General features: G+C 36.5%; 1 protein-coding gene, 1 non-coding gene and 1 pseudogene across 4 annotated transcripts in view; 1 reads left to right on the forward strand and 2 right to left on the reverse strand.

Moving 5' to 3' along the window:
• Positions 1-10,539: 10,539 nt before the first annotated feature.
• Positions 10,540-10,923, reverse strand: LOC113618529 (40S ribosomal protein SA pseudogene; annotated as a pseudogene).
• Positions 10,924-11,087: 164 nt separating this feature from the next.
• On the reverse strand, positions 11,088-11,237 carry LOC113624242 (small nucleolar RNA SNORA62/SNORA6 family). Its single transcript, XR_003434282.1, has one exon. It is a non-coding gene; the product is annotated as a small nucleolar RNA SNORA62/SNORA6 family (small nucleolar RNA).
• A 2,439-nt stretch (positions 11,238-13,676) lies between these two features.
• EPHA3 (EPH receptor A3) overlaps positions 13,677-16,840 on the forward strand; it is a 365,092-nt gene continuing 361,928 nt past the window's right edge. The window contains exon 1 of one of the 3 annotated variants that reach the window (XM_027102800.1): positions 13,677-13,989. In XM_027102800.1, coding sequence (XP_026958601.1) covers positions 13,902-13,989 — 88 coding nt within the window. In that variant the 5' untranslated portion in view covers positions 13,677-13,901. The remainder of the gene's footprint in view (positions 13,990-16,840) is intronic. The other 2 variants (XM_027102802.1, XM_027102801.1) reach the window with 2 other exon arrangements.

Below are 16,840 nucleotides of genomic sequence, written 5' to 3' on the forward strand. Positions count from 1 at the left end.
GCAGAGCAGCACAGAGGGACCTGAGTGTCACTATCTTTTCCTGTAACATACTTGTCCTGAGGACAAATAAGGACCTTAACTCTTACAGCTGCCAACCGGGCTTTCTCTATAAATCAGATGCTAGAGTCATTCTATTACATAATGTGTTATTTTGCAAATAAAGGTATTGCTAGTTTGGTAAATATTGATGCCTCTAAAATGAAGATGACTTACATGTGGTACAGTTAATTAAAGATACAAATTAAACTTTGTGGACATTAAATAGCTTTTTTACAGGAAGTCGAAAAATTGAAATTTGACTATAATATTTGATTCTTCTGCAGTCATTTAAAACATTGATACATAATAGTTATATTCTTATTATTTATGAAAGCATGAGACCTAGAGCTCTCTGACTGTTTGACTTGATTTGTTGGGAGTTTAAAGCTATAAGAATGCTCTTCTTCCTATTTGAGAGAAAAAAACCCACAAAATAAAATATTGCATTTCAAGGATTTTAAATTTCAAAAACTAAAAGGAAAGATAATTTTACATATTGAAAATATTTGCACAGTTTTACTAAATTACAGTTTTGTTTTGCTCCTATCATTCTTTAAATGTCTCTGTATAAAATCTATTATGAATGATAAGTAAGTTAACATAAAGATTGCTAAACAAATTCAATGGATATACAGAAAAAAATTGCTGTTTATTTATTGCTTGCCTTAAGAATAATTTCTGGCTACCTACTCTAGGGTCAATGGTTCATTTAAACAGCCCTTAATATTGTCTAGTCAACCCAGTTGTCTATGTTTTTAAAGGGGCAGGCATATAAGATTACTATCAAAAATACAATAAATGTATCAATTTATTCAAACACAGTGAAATAAGTGTTACTAACTCACTGCTATGTGAGTAACTCCTGCCTACATTTGGGCTGTGTTAAACTGAAAAGGAAAATTAAAGAAGCAAGCTAGTAGGTAGAGTGTTGAAGTCTGACATAAAATGAATCCAAAAAAGGGACAAAAGAGAACAATTAAAAAATGAACTTTAAGTCTCTTATCATGAATATGAATTACATTTTCATTCATGCAATAAATATTGATTGTAGACCTACTATGTGCTGGACACTATTGTAAATGCTGGGAAGACAGCAGGGAACAAAACAGACCAAAACCTCTGCTTTCCTGGAGTTCACATTGTATTTGCTTAATTACATAGTGTTTTGGATGAAGTCATGTTCTGAAAGTCTCAGACATTGGTCACAGATGGTCTGTAGGCTACTTGGCATCCATACGCATCCCTATATTTCTAGCAGTCCAGTATTCTGGACATTATTAGGCTTGTCATAATATAGTATGTATTTCTTAGGTTTGGCGTATTACTCCATCAGTGAAGGGTCTCCAGCAACCCATCAAATATAGTTCAGAGTTAGAAAATTTTTAGGACATTGTTAAATATTATGGAAGTTGTGCAAACTTTCATTCTGAAGGATATTAAAAACAGATAATTCAAGGTTTTACAGTAAAGATAGAATAAGAGATTAGCTTTTTTAAGTTATGCATGGTATCCTCCACAGAAAAAGCTCATCCCTACGAGATTTTTCTGTACTTATTCAAGGAGTGTATCATGTCTGTCTTGAAAATCATGATAGGTTGAATCACTTTTACTAATGGAAGCAAGACACATCCTCAGGAACATCAGGTATGTTGCTGCCCAGAACAGATTAGGACATTTGGTCTATTCATTTTTATGTTAATCCCTTCTTGAAGTTGTACACCTCTCAATTTAAAGTGCTCAGTCCAAATTATTTAGTTTTTGCTGTGGTTGCTCTCTGCAATACCCTTACCATAATGACACAGACAAGCCCCTGTCTTTTCTCCGCCATACACTAAGAGGACTTCTTAGGCAATGACTATCCGTTTTGGGATTTTGACAATTTTCTCATTGTCAGTTTTATCATATTTCCTTACCTTTTCCAGTAAATTTTACTAAATCATATATTTTGCAGAAAATATAATATACTGTAAATCTTACATTCATGTCATTCTCATTATGCATTTTAATGGGGAAATTTAACAAGGAAACACTGCATAAAGAGGAGAATGATAAAGAAATGTGTCTTATCTCAACACTTTTTAGTGTGGAAATGGGTGGATTTCTCTGAATCAGGAATCAAACGTGACACTTTCTTTTCTTGATTCCTCAGGGCTAGGATGAACTCATCACAGGGTCCAGATAAGGTAAGTAAAAGAATGTTATGTGATCAGATAAAGATCACACGTAGGCATTCATAACCCATCTTAATTAGTACCCATCATGAAACTAATTAAACTAAACCTAAAAACAAAGTTGTGCTAGTTCCTGTGAAGACCTCTGGGCTTTGTGTCATTGAGCTGATCTAAATACCTGAATCTTCAACTGCAGCGGCTGCTGCTTCTGCAGAGCCCTCTAGTGGAGAGCATGGCTATAGCAGTTTCCTAAACCAGAGACTTCACAATAAAAAATCTTTCATGAAATCCAGTGAAGGGAGCACTGGCACATGCCATTACTCCTTCACATGTTTAGATGTGATGGTACCTCCAATAGACAGATTTCTTATATGAGAGCTTGACTTGTAAATTTATTCCAGCTTTTGTGTTCTAAAGTGAATTGAAAAAAGTCTAGGTTTTTGCTTGGGCCTTGACTTCTGCAAGTGTTTCAAAAAAAAATAATTACTGAATATTTAAGCCTAAACTAACTAAGTTAAAGAAATTGAAAAGTTAACACATTTGAAATAATAAGAATGTAACATGCACATTTTGAATCCTTTCATTGCCATAATTAAGAACTGATGGAGGGTTTAATTTTTTTTTTCTAGAAAACAATATATATCATCAGTATATTTGTAATTAAAGTTTTAGGTGCACTCCCCTTTACCTTGATTTATTTTTTTCAATTTAGTTAGCTTTTGAGCTTCAAACACCTCTGTAAAATGCATATTTTTTATTTAAGGAAATAGATTTGGATATATAAAAACCTAGAGTTTGTGACCGAAGTAACTTCCGTTTTAACTTGAGAAATACTACACAGGTAAAGATGATTGACATTAAGATGTGGATTACCTGCCACATTTTAAATTATTTATCATTATTTAACCACTATATTGACGTGACAGAATAGGGATCACTGACCCATAGCACAATCTAGGAGACAAATTAGAAAAGCAGGTGAGGTTATTTGGGCACTTGTGGAAACCAGAGCATCCGTGAAAAATCACAAATGTTTGACACTGTTGAATATAAGATCCCTATGACTTAATATGGATTATTTTTCCGGATCCCAGCTGAATTGACGACTATGGTTAGACAAGCACATAATCAGTTAATTTTTCTGTACTGAGTAATGCTATTTTATGTTCAGGCTTACAAGATGCTTGAGAAACAAAATTGAAGCCATGTGTTCTCAAAATATACTTCTATAGAGCATTTAATAATCCTTTACCACCTTTCTTTTTTTATTAAAAATTACTCTAGATACACCTAAATTTTAACCTAAGCCATAAATATAGCTTCAGTTATGACGCCATTAAAACAAATTTCCTTCAGTTAGTTAGCCATATTGCTATTATTTGTTTTACCGAACCATATATCAATGCATCCAAAAGCTCATAAAAGGCTCATTTGTATTTCAAATTATTTCATTAGAAATGAAAAAATTACTTTTTCATCTTTAGATAAACTTCATAATACTTGTAAACACAAAATCATTTTGTATTAAGTCATAGGTTTCTTTTTACAATGGTTTTCCTATGTTTGTTAAGGTTGCAAATCTCCTTGGACAGTTGAAAATTGGCCACTTAATACATATCTTGAGAAATTATCATCCAGCTGTAATGATCACATATTCAACATATCTGAAATAAAATGAAAGAGATTGTCATACATGCTTGTGTTGAACAGTGTCTTCTCTCTTCTAGATAATGTTTGTTATTTACCTTGTCAGGAAAGAACTTAAAATATTGGGCAGATAATTTATACCCTTGAAACAGTTAACAATGCAGATCAGTAAATTATAAAATGCTTAAAAGAGTGATTTAGATAGAAGTGAAATAAGAATTCACAACAATGATGAATTCATCTTGACTATATACCTTCAAGAAGAGAGGGATTTAGGGTAATAAAGTATTGTCTGACTACTTTGTGGGAGCATTAGGTTTATTTTGAAGTTTACTGATAAGGTTGAATTGATTAAGCTATGATTCCCATATTTTTACCATCTGATATTTTAATATTTTAATGCTTGTATTTAAGTATACATCTATATATTTATATTAATTTTCCAAACAAAATGTATGTATTCTGGAACTCTGCCATATAAAATATTGTCAGATCTGCAAAGACATTGCCTAGGCACTTGTCCGAGTTGCAGAATTTCAGGCCCTGTCCTGGATTTACTAAATCATTTGAAATAAGATTTTCTAAGTCTGCATTTGAACAAGCTCCCCCAATGTCCTGCATAATAAAGATTGAGACCTCCTGCTCTAGAAAACACAATTGGCTAGTGTATTGACACAGTATTTCACGTGTGTGTGTGTGTGTGTGTGTGTGTATGTGAATGTTCTTAAGTATATAAGTGTATACGTGTGTGCAGATATGAGTATTTCTCAAAAACTGACTTAAAAGGACTGCGATACAGATTCTGTTTCGGCCAAAACACTCCCTTCACTCCCCCACCACCTCCAGCCGCATATGCTCTTGCTCAGAGTTTGCTCAGAGTTTGGGGATGTTTTCCTTAGATTTCAAGATGAACTCTTGGCTTGTTTTGGCTGTCTTTTGGCAAGGGAAATGGAAGACTAGGAAATAACGGAAGTAATAATGTTTGTTTTTAAAAATGGAGAAATGTTCCAGAGGTAATAGTAAAAATGAGTATAAGAGTATGTTTTAGATAGCATTGGTTAGTTAACAAGCAAATCACATTTATGATCTATTTTTTGCTTTTCTTTTGATGACTTTATAACAATTGAATGAGCATTTTTCAATTAGCTCAGGCATGCTAATTTTTATATTGATTGCATAAACTTGCATGTTCAAATCCAAGATATATTAATTCAGTGGATATCAGTTCAAGCATAGCAAATTAATTTGTGCAACCTACTGTGACTATTTTCAAATCCAAAATCCAGTAATTGTTCCAAAAATCACAACCCTTCAAGACGTTTTCTTGGATTATTCTGTTCTTCTAATCACCCTCAAACACTTCAGTAACAGAAGATTTCCTGCAAATTTTCTCCTAGATATTTGTTTCTAATATTTTCTTTGTATAATGTAAGATCTTTCCTGTTGTTGCCTTTGACTGTGTTGAACATAATGAAGTCGCTAATGTTTTAGACTTTCTCTATCTGTAAAATGATAGGCTCCAAAGAGTTTTGCAGCTCTAAATATGATTTTTCTGAGAGGGGATTCCCAGTCCTGTGGTCTTTCCATTAACTGGAAAAAACATTTTTGTTTTTAATTTTCACCAAACTCTACCTTTTTTTTTCTTTTGGTTGACTGTTTCCTTCCTGAAATTTTCAATTCTCTTGTCATCTCCAACTCACTCTCTCTTTACCTTTCTTTTATGATATTTATTCCTACTCAATGAATTCTGATAATTATACATCCTCCATCTGCCTTTTGAACATTTTATTTAACAGGATTGAATTTTCTCTCACTGTTTATGATCCATCTGGACAACTTCATCTACTGCAGTGGCTTAAGCTACTACCAATCTGCTAATGACTGTTCAATTTGCAGTCTCTAATCTGTCTTCCCTTCTAGGCATTTACATCTAACTTTTGGCTTAAATATATCTACATGTGCATCTCACCATGTCCTAAGCAGAAGTGGTTATTTCCCCACCTTTTCTTCCTATCCCAAATTTAATCCCCTAAACTCCTTTGTCAATTAATTGTATCACTAGTCAGCTAAACACAGGAGAGATAAATCTTATAGGCCTCTTCCATTTTGTAATACTGTCACTACACCTTGCTTTCCCCTTTTCTAGGCTTGCCTTCTCTAAGCTAACCTTCTTGAAAGGGTAATACATTTACTGTTTTTCCTCACTTTCTATTTACTCTTTTATCTGAATCCTACTTGCAAACCAATTACCCCACCAAAACCACAAAAGTCATTAAAACCTTCAGTTGTCAAACCCAATTGTCACTTTTCAGTCAATATCTTATTGGATATTTTTGTTGAATGCATTTTTGACCATCAGCTGTTTGTGAAACCCTTAAAAAGTTGGCTTCCAGTAGGCTAATCCCTTCTAATTCTTTGCTCTTCTCTGTTTCTGCCTGTCTTAAATACAGGCTTACCTCATTTCATTGAACTTAGCTTTATTGTGCTTCGTAGACATCGTGTTTTTTACAAATTGAAGGTTTATGGCAACACTGCGTCAAGCAAGTCTATCGGTGCCATTTTTCTAACAGCATATGCTCTCTTCTTGTTGCTGTGTCATTTTGGTAATTCTCAAAATATTTCAAACTTTTTCATTACTATTTGTTGTGGAGATCTCTGATCAGTGACCTTTGATGTTACTAATTAATTAATTGTTTTTAAATTAAAGTACATTGATTTTTTTTAGACATTGCTATAACATGATTAACAGACTACAGTATAGTGTAAACATAACTTTTATATGCACTGGGAAACGAAAAAATTTGCGTGACTTTCTTTATTGTCATAGTTGCTTTACTGTGGTGGTCTGGAACCAGCCTGTAGTGTCTCCAGGGTCTGCCCATATTGGTAGATGCTCGGGTTTCATTCTTGGCCAACTGATCTTTCTGCCAACACTTTGCTTACATGAATGAACCTACTTATTTTTTCATACTAATTACAGTGGTCCCTCCCTCAGCATCCTTCAGGGATTCTTCTAGAACCTCCTTGAATACCAAAATATGTGAATGCTCAGGTCCCTTACATAAAATGAGAAGCACAATCAATACAGTCAGCCCTCCATAGTATGGGGTTCAGCATCTGCGGAACAGAGGGTCACCTGTATTTGCAGAGGAAATCATTTCCAAAGGAACAATTCCAGTCAAAGTCTTTGTCTCCTAATAGTTCATCTACTCTTGGCTTTCCCTCAGGTCACTTCATCTGTATAAACCTAAAATAGAAATTTTGTATTATGCCCATTCTCTATTCTCAAATCTCTCTTGCAGTCCTGACTACCTCCTCACTCAAGCCACAGATTGAAAGGCCTCCTCGACATATCCAGCTACCTCATTGCTCATAATCAATCTGTGAAGTTGGTTGCCAATTCCACCCAGTTACATTTGTGTGATTTGTAGTTCTACCATCACTGCTCAGTATGAGACCCTCTAGATCTCTTTTCTAGATCACGATTAAAAAAATGTATTGAATGATTTTAATGTGTCAAGCACTAATCTTACACTTTATCTGTACCATCCCAAATCTCATATAATCCTTACAACATCCCTATAAGATAGGACCTATTATTATTAGAATTTTACTAAGAGTAACAGAGCCAGGGCAGTCTGGTTCAAGAGCCCCACTTGTACCTCTGCATGATGTTGGCTATTCTATTGTGAAGGGATCCTAATTGGTCTCTTGGCTCCTAATTGGTGTTTTTGCTTCCGTTTTACCCTCCCCACTTAACTATGTCAAAATGATCTTTTTAAAATGCTAATTGAACATGTCTCTCTTCTGCCTCACATCACCCTCAAGTCCGGGCTCCTTAGAACAGCTCACAGAATTCACTATAACCTTGCTTCTCCCTAACCCTCCTGTCTCCTCTTACCCATACCCCTTGACGCTGCCTCCAAATCCGTGCGCTAGTAATAGAGGTATATGTTATTTCCTCCAAAAAGCATGCTTTTCATGTTTAATCTCTCTTCTCCGAACTCTGTTCTTTAAAACACATCTTTCCAGGTGCCACTCAATTGCCGTCTATTCAAAGGAATTTCCCTTTAATTCCTAACTTGAGATACCCCCACCCCTCCACCTTGTACTATGAAAATACTCTACATGCACCTCTATCTAACACTTGCATAATTTCTTGCTGTGATTCTGAATTATTTTAAAGGGCCCTCGTATTCATGTTTTTGACCTCAGTGTCTAGCACATGATCAAGCACATGTTAGGCACTCACCTTCTGTTGAACTGAACAATGAGCGGAATTAAATACTGCAAATGCCTTAGTCATATCCCTCTTCCTCAGCCCCCCAAACCCATTTTTTTTCCTTTGGGGTATATAGTTTGTTTCACCACAAACGTGTGTTTTAATTTCATCGTACATCTTCCTTCTTTCCGTCAGTTGGATTCTAGTTAAGTTCCTTATTACTTTAGTTATTTAAAAATGGCTTCAGGGCTTCCCTGATGGCGCAGTGGTTGAGAGTCCGCCTGCCGATGCAAGGGACACGGGTTCGTGCCCCTGTCCAGGAAGATCCCACATGCTGCGGAGCGGCTAGGCCCATGAGCCATGGCCACTGAGCCTACGCGTCCAGAGCCTGTGCCCCACAACGGGAGAGGTCACAACAGTGAGAGGCCCGCGTACCGCAAATTCAATGCAATCCCTATCAAACTACCACTGGCATTTTTCACAGAACTAGAACAAAAAAATTCACAATTTGTATGGAAACACAAAAGACCCCGAATAGCCAAAGCAATCTTGAGAATGGAAAACGGAGCTGGAGGAATCAGGCTTCCTGACTTCAGACTATACTACAAAGCTACAGTAATCAAGACAGTATGGTACTGGCACAAAAACAGAAAGATAGATCAATGGAACAGGATAGAAAGCCCAGAGATAAGCCCACGCACATATGGTCACCTTATCTTTGATAAAGGAGGCAGGAATATACAGTGGAGAAAGGACAGCCTCTTCAATAAGTGATGCTGGGAAAACTGGACAGGTACATGTAAAAGTATGAGATTAAATCACTCCCTAATACCATACACAAAAATAAGCTCAAAATGGATTAAAGAACTAAATGTAAGGCCAGAAACTATCAAACTCTTAGAGGAAAACATAGGCAGAACACTCTATGACATAAATCACAGCAAGATCCTTTTTGACCCACCTCCTAGAGAAATGGAAATAAAAACAAAAATAAACAAGTGGGACCTAATGAAATTTCAAAGCTTTTGCACAGCAAAGGAAACCATAAACAAGACCAAAAGACAACCCTCAGAATGGGAGAAAATATTTGCAAATGAAGCAACTGACAAAGGATTAATCTCCAAAATTTACAAACAGCTCATGCAGCTCAATAACAAAAAAACAAACAACCCAATCCAAAAATGGGCAGAAGACCTAAATAGACATTTCTCCAAAGAAGATATACAGACTGCCAACAAACACATGAAAGAATGCTCAATATCATTAATCATTAGAGAAATGCAAATCAAAACTACAATGAGATATCATCTCACACTGGTCAGAATGGCCATCATCAAAAAATCTAGAAACAATAAATGCTGGAGAGGGTGTGGAGAAAAGGGAACACTCTTGCACTGCTGGTGGGAATGTGAATTGGTACAGCCACTATGGAGAACAGTATGGAGGTTCCTTAAAAAAACTACAAATAGAACTACCATATGACCCAGCAATTCCGCTACTGGGCATATACCCTGAGAAAACCATAATTCAAAAAGACGCATGTACCAAAATGTTCATTGCAGCTCTATTTACAATAGCCAGGAGATGGAAACAACGTAAGTGTCCATCATCAGATGGATGGATAAAGAAGCTGTGGCACATACATACAATGGAATATTACTCAGCCATAAAAAGAAACGAAATTGAGCTATTTGTAATGAGGTGGATAGACCTAGAGTCTGTCATACAGAGTGACGTAAGTCAGAAAGAGAAAGACAAATACCGTATGCTAACACATATATATGGAATTTAAGAAAAAGAAAATGTCATGAAGAACCTAGGGGTAAGACAGGAATAAAGACACAGACCTACTAGAGAATGGACTTGAGGATATGGGGAGGGGGAAGGGTAAGCTGTGACAAAGCGAGAGAGAGGCAGGGACATATATACACTACCAAACGTAAGGTAGATAGCTAGTGGGGAGCAGCCGCATAGCACAGGGATATCAGCTCGGTGCTTTGTGACCGCCTGGAGGGGTGGGATAGGGAGGGTGGGAGGGAGGGAGATGCAAGAGGGAAGAGATATGGGAACATATGTATATGTATAACTGATTCACTTTGTTATGAAACATAAACTAACACACCATTGTAAAGCAATTATACTCCAATAAAGATGTAAAAATAAAATAAAATAAAAGAGGCTACAGCATCTTAGTAAAAAAAAAAAAAAAATGGCATCAAATCTCACCATTCTGCCTCTGATTTTCCCTCCTTCACATTCAGCAGTGGTTCTCAAATGTCAGGGATCAAAAGGATTACCTGAAGAGCTTGTCAAGTTGCAAGTTCTTGGGTCCCAACCTCAGAGATTCGGATTCCACGAGCCTGTGGTGGGCAGAAGGGATGTGCACTTTTATTTTTATTTTTTTAGAAACTTTATTTTCCGTCAACCTATTTCCATTTTAGAAGTTTGTGGAAGAACAGGTTAAGACCATTCGGTGGTTGTTCCTACCCACTCAGGGGCCCGAGCAGTGGGAGCTGCAGGCCGTTCTTCAATGGCGGGCTGAGCACTCCAGTCAGTGGGGAACTGCTGAATAGCCACAGAGGGCACCTGCACACCTTCGGACCAGTCCGTCACCTCAGGCTGAGTAGCAGTGAACTCAGAAGCTGGAGCGTTCCATTCACCCTGAAATTCCTCCTTGGTCACAGCTTTCTCAGCTGCCGCCTGCTCTTCCTTTTCAGTCTCTTCAGGATCTCTGTAGAAGTAGAGATCACGCATGACCCCCCATGGGTGTTCACGGGAGATGGTGCCACACATGCGCAGAACTTCCCGGGCAAGCGTCCACCACATCAGACCCACTGAGTGAGCTCCCTTTTTAGGATCTTACAAGAGGATACATCAAGTTAGTCTGAAAACAGAAATGCCTGCGAGGTCCTAAGTGAGAAATAATGGAGAAAAACAGAAGAAAACACAGGCCATTTTAAAAATGTTTTTTCATCTCTCCTTAAAGCTTTCATATATTAAAATCATACATTTGTAGCAAGTATTACTATCAAACTCCACTCATTGGGCCAGAGACCCTTGTGGTGTTAGCGAAAAACTTGCCTCTCAGGTAGCACACTACCTACACTTGTGAGTTCATCGGCCAGTGGCCTCAACTCCAAGCTCTAACAATGTGCAGGGGATGTGCACTTTGAATAAGTATTCCAGGAACTTCAATAGCAGGTGGGCCCTGTACAACAGGTGGAGATGCACAATACTATCAGTAATTTTTTTTTTCCTAAAACCCAGATATGATCAAGTTCTTACTTGCTGAAACGCTTTTTATGTCCCTCTTTCATCTAGAATATATTGTAAAATCACTGACATGTGGCATAGAAATTTCTGCAGTTTCCAATCTGCCTTTCAAAGAACATCTCCTACCACTCTGTTCCCCCACCTCTTCTCTTTCCTGTATCCTAGCCCTTTTGGCATCACATATGCTCTTTGCTCTATACATGTCAGATGCTTTCTTTTGCCCTGACTTGGAAACTATTATGATTTTGTTTATGTTCCATCTGCTTGCCTGCAGTGCCTTCCAAACCATTCTCCAATTAGCAAGCTCCTACTCATCCTTCAAACTACAGCTCAGTTATTACTTTCTTGATGAGGCTTTCCCTGAATTGGCTGCCCACACCTCTATCCCTCCTCCTACTACTTTGGCTAAATTCCTTGCACCCCTCTGTTTGCTGACATCATTCTTTTTCACATCTATTCAAAATGGCATTCAGATTATGGAAACTTCTTGTTACCCAATGTCTCTTGAGCTAGAGAGTCTATAATTGAGAGATCCTATATTATTTACTTTCTATTCCCAGGCCAGGAATTGCTTTTTACTTATTTTCACACTATTGTAGCTTCTTTCAAACATGAATGCCTCTTTCCACAGTGATAAGCAGTTTAAGTGTGAAAAGAGAAGTAGTGTAAGGGGAAGCCAGTATACGTGGATATCAGCACATTGCCATGTTTTTCCAAAATGTTTTTAAATTGCCACTTCCAAATAAGGCTTTATTTTCTTTCAAGTTTCAGAAAAATTTTATCTAAACCTAGAACAGTGGAAAGAATAAAATTGTGTTGGAACTTTAAAAAGTGCCAGAGTCACCACTATCTGAATCTTCTGTTCAGTACCTGTCATTATTTTCAATTCTGACAGACTTGAAGGGGGCTCTACAGCCTCCGGTGACATAATGTGGGAAGAAGTTAGAGATACAAAGTAACAAGGCACACACACAAAAAGTTAGCAGTCACTCTTTTTTCCTGGCTTCCTCTACCCACCCACCCCCAACCGTTGATCCCAGCAGACAAACTAGTATCAGAAGCCACTTATTTAAATTCATGTGAAAATCATGTTCTCTCATTAAAAACATAGTGTTTGTGAAAAGAATACTTATTAGCAAGGCCTTTCAAATCCTTATTTAGATTCCACAACTTAAAGCTCTAAAATTGATCACTGATCTTACAGCTGTCAACTTACCTTTACTTTCCAGAGTTGTGCAAGGAATGTAAGAGTCTTGTTTTCTGTTTAGAATAGGAAGAGATTGATGAGCGGGAGGATATTTGAGTGATCATTTTCTGGGGAATATTTTAAAGATACACAAGAATAGTTCTCAAAATAGAAATTACAAAATTATTTGGCTGAAATAGATTGCAATTATGTTGTCCAGCAAGGGAACCGGAAATAAGAGAAACCATTTATAACCGTGGAGTAAAGTAAGTGAGAAAGTGTAAGGACACTATTATTTAGTCTTTGGATTTGGAATGCTAAAGAACAGCTTCCAACTATTATCAGATTGGAAGTGGCTGGAAAGCTAAATGGGAAGCTGTGAATAATGCATTGTTTATCTCACAGAACTCAGAGATCCGAATGCTAGATAGTAAAGGAGGGAGGGTAGTGATGTGCTGTCAAGAACTTCAGGCTTGACTTCTATTACTCTTATTTATACCCACAGCATAGAACAAGGGATGCGTGCTGACCTGCAGCTATTCTTAGGGCTGGGTTTGCTCACTTCCTTAGGATGCTGAAGGTTACTTCCTAGTTTGGAAAACCAAAGTGCACTTTATGCACACGGAAATCCTGTGCCAAATCTCTTTAAAAAGTCCTGACACCACTTGGTGTAGAACTGAAGAGACTTTCTGATCTGGGGTGCGTATTAGTGTCTTTCTGCGCCAGAAAGAGTTATGCGAAGAGTTATGATCCCATTGAACACAGTGAAGGAATAATCCCAATTTTCCTTTGAATACAATCAACAATCTTTTCTTTTAAATGAAGGGCTCCTGTTCTTTTAATAACAAACGTTTCTCTGGCATTTCAGTTTCTTTTCCATTCACTTTGCCATATGACACTCTAGCAGGGTTTCTGGTTTCTTCGGGGGATTAACTACAAGAGCATGTACTGCAAACAATAAAATAGCTGCTTTCCATTGAAAATAAGGAGGGGGTGTTTTTCTCTCCCCACCACTACTCTCCACCACCGCACCATCATAACTTCGGGATTTCCTGCGCCTTTGGTGACGCCCGCGACCCCCACCCCCTTCCGCCCCAGCTCGGTGCTTCAGAGCTGTCTGCGAGGCCGCGCGCGCTGTCCTGTTCTTCTTCAGCGCTCGCTTCCGACGGCACTAGGACCCTGGGATGTCCCTGAGCGAGGTTCGAGGAAAGGCAGCCAGACTCCTCCTTATCTCCAGTGTCAAACTTGACATCAGCCTGCGAGCGGAGCATGGTAACTTCTCCAGCAATCAGAGCGCTCCCCCTCACATCAGTGGCATGCTTCATGGAGATATGCTCCTCTCACTGCCCTCTGCACCAGCAACATGGATTGTCACCTCTCCATCTTCCTCCTTCTCAGCTGCTCTGTTCTCAATTGCTTCGGGGAACTGATTCTCCAACCTTCCAATGAAGGTAAGCCAGGTACAGCGACGCGCACAGCCCTGCCCGGCGGGGCTAAAGCTCTTCCAAGCACGTTCGCACCGAAGCCTTCTCAGGTCGTCGAGGTCCCTCCGAATAAAGCAGTTTGCTCGCAGAGTAAACGAAAGAGGTGCTTTTATTTTCGGCTGTCTTCTAAAACACTCTAAGAGATAATTTTGGATTGCCTAAACCTAAAATGTGTTTTAAATCTGATACCAATTCAAGCAATTATCTTGTTTGCCAATTTTAAGCAGAAAGAAAGAAAAATCCTCCAGTTTTACAACCCGGTATGTTAATTGCCAAATAGTCATGGCAGTATTTTATTTCCTAATTATGACCATGTAGTACTCTGAGAAGTTTAAAAGAATTTTCCACCCTTCTTTCTAGATTCTTTAGTATGTTTAAAGGTAATGACAGGTTGTTCCAACTTAGGATCATGGCATTTATGAATGGGCTAAAGCGAAATCAGAGTTTGTTAAAGCGGAGATGTGTGTGTGTGTGTGTGTGTGTGTGTGTGTGTGTATTTATGTTGCAACTGCTGTATTGAAGTGATGTGTATCCCGCCAGGCGGTGGTTTGCTCTGTGGCACAGGTTCTAATTAGCAGCATATGCCACGTTAACATAAGTAATATTTGCAGGAATTACAATAAGCTGAGATTGGATTTTCTTTGTTTAAGGGCTTATATACGAATAGGAGAATGTATTTAATGAATAGTGAAAACTCCTGGGTAGGTGTAGTAAATAACTGAACAGCAAATTAAGAAAGAATGTTCATATGCAGCAAATGGTATTTCCTTAGTGCTGGGTTATTTATTTTCCTCCTAATGGGCATTCATCCCTTTTCAATGGATTACAGTGCAAACCTAATATTAAGGACACCAATGTTTCCTATAAGATTTTATGCTTAATAGAGACATTGCCTTTTTCCTGTATACCTTTTATGATCTATTCCTAATGATTTGTGAATATAATCGCTAACTCTTAAGAAAAACTTTTCTGAATAATTGATTGCTTTCAAGCAACACTTACAACTTGGATTTCCTCTTAATCATTTTGAACTTATAACAATAATATTTAGCAATTTAGCAATACTGAGAAGTTGATGTGCAAATGCTACATTATATGTTATGTCACTAACTAAAAAATATATTGGCAAGCCAGTACCGTTGTATATTGTATATATTATTTTTTAAAAACACAAGTAAAAACTCAAAAATATTTAGAAACTTTTTAATTAAATATAAAAACTGCCTCTCATATTTGGTGACCTACTTTCACTGCTAATAGAGCAGTTTAATTTCATTCTTTCCTTAATGACTGCTTTTATCAACTTGGCAGATTTCATTAAATTTTTTATCTTTTTTTAATTGGGAAATTAGAAATTCTAAAATAAAAGGATCAAGAAATTATCTTACCTTCAAGTGAGTTTTTTTTACAAATCAAATTAACATGTTTATTTGAAAGTAATGGTCAATCATTTTTTATGAATGAAAGGCAAGCCTAGTTATCTGTATAATGAGTAACATATAAGTATGTTAAAATTAGTGTTTATTCTTTTTCTTTCTTTGAAAATATTAAAGTATTGATAATAGCTAGAAAACAGTAATATTATTCCCATATTGCTATGATAAATTGTATTTCTCCAGATGGAATATTTATAAACTATTTAGATAATGGATTTTAGTGAATTAATAATGCACAGGGATATAGCGAGTCGTTAATGAGAGTCATTATTTTTGTGCAAAACGTAACCTTTCAGTAAACTGCAAGAGAAAAAAAGGCCTTTTAAACTTATTGACACTTATATAAAATTAATGAATATTAATTTAATGAAATAGGAATTATCAAATGCAAATTGCTTTTAAGCCACACCTTATGTATATTTGGGTATATAATGCATATTATTATACAGGCAGGTACACATTGACAATATGTATATAAAAAGGTGAATATATTCAGAAAGCTGACATAATTACATTTAATTTGCTTGGGCAAAAGTTTATCTATCCATTGTTTGTGGGATTATTCTTTCCAGATCACGTCCTATGGTAGTCTCCTTTCTCTTCTGAGGTCATGAAGGGAAGATTTGAAACAAAATGTAAAATGAATGATTTAACTTGGGTAATATTTGGGTAAGATTTCAAATATTAATGCAATAGCTTGGGACATAGTAGTAGAGTTGAACAACATGAAAAGTGAAAAATCCAAGTATGTGCCAAGATTTCTGTGCAATTCTTCTAACAATGTTATTTGAATAAGAAGCAATGCTTATGAAAATTCATATATTGGGTAGAAGGAATAATGATAAAATGAATCTCATTAATAAAGGTTTCTAATATAAATTTTGAGAACTGAAATACAAAATACTAGGTTGTATTTAAAATATGTTAAAAATTATATTTCAACACTATAGAAAATTTACTAGAAATTTACTAAAATTTATTTTGCAATCTATTATGAAGATAGTCATGATAGAAATAAAAGAGAACAAAAACCTAACCACTGAGTTAATTGCTAGGAAATGTGCCATTGTGTGACTTATTTTTTAAATTTGAGAATTGATAATCAAATATCAATTTTGAAATACCATGGGTCCATGATAAGAGAAAAATACTTAGAAAAAAAGTTTAGTATGAACTTTCCTTTTATTAATCCAGTTACAGATAACTTTCTAATATGCCTTCAAGAAAATGATTCCAGATGATACTTTCTATGAGTGGCCTCTTTGATGATAATTATTTATAATTTTGATGGTTATTTAAATCAAGAATTGGCCTATATACTTATATAGAAACTTTGCAAAAGCTGCAGGGAACTTTATTAAAATCTTACCAGGTCTGTTTAC

The sequence above is a fragment of the Aethalodelphis obliquidens genome, unplaced genomic scaffold, assembly GCF_003676395.1.
Source record: "Aethalodelphis obliquidens isolate GAN/ISIS:26980383/991018 unplaced genomic scaffold, ASM367639v1 scaffold1, whole genome shotgun sequence".
NCBI classification, from domain to species: Eukaryota; Metazoa; Chordata; class Mammalia; order Artiodactyla; family Delphinidae; genus Aethalodelphis; species Aethalodelphis obliquidens.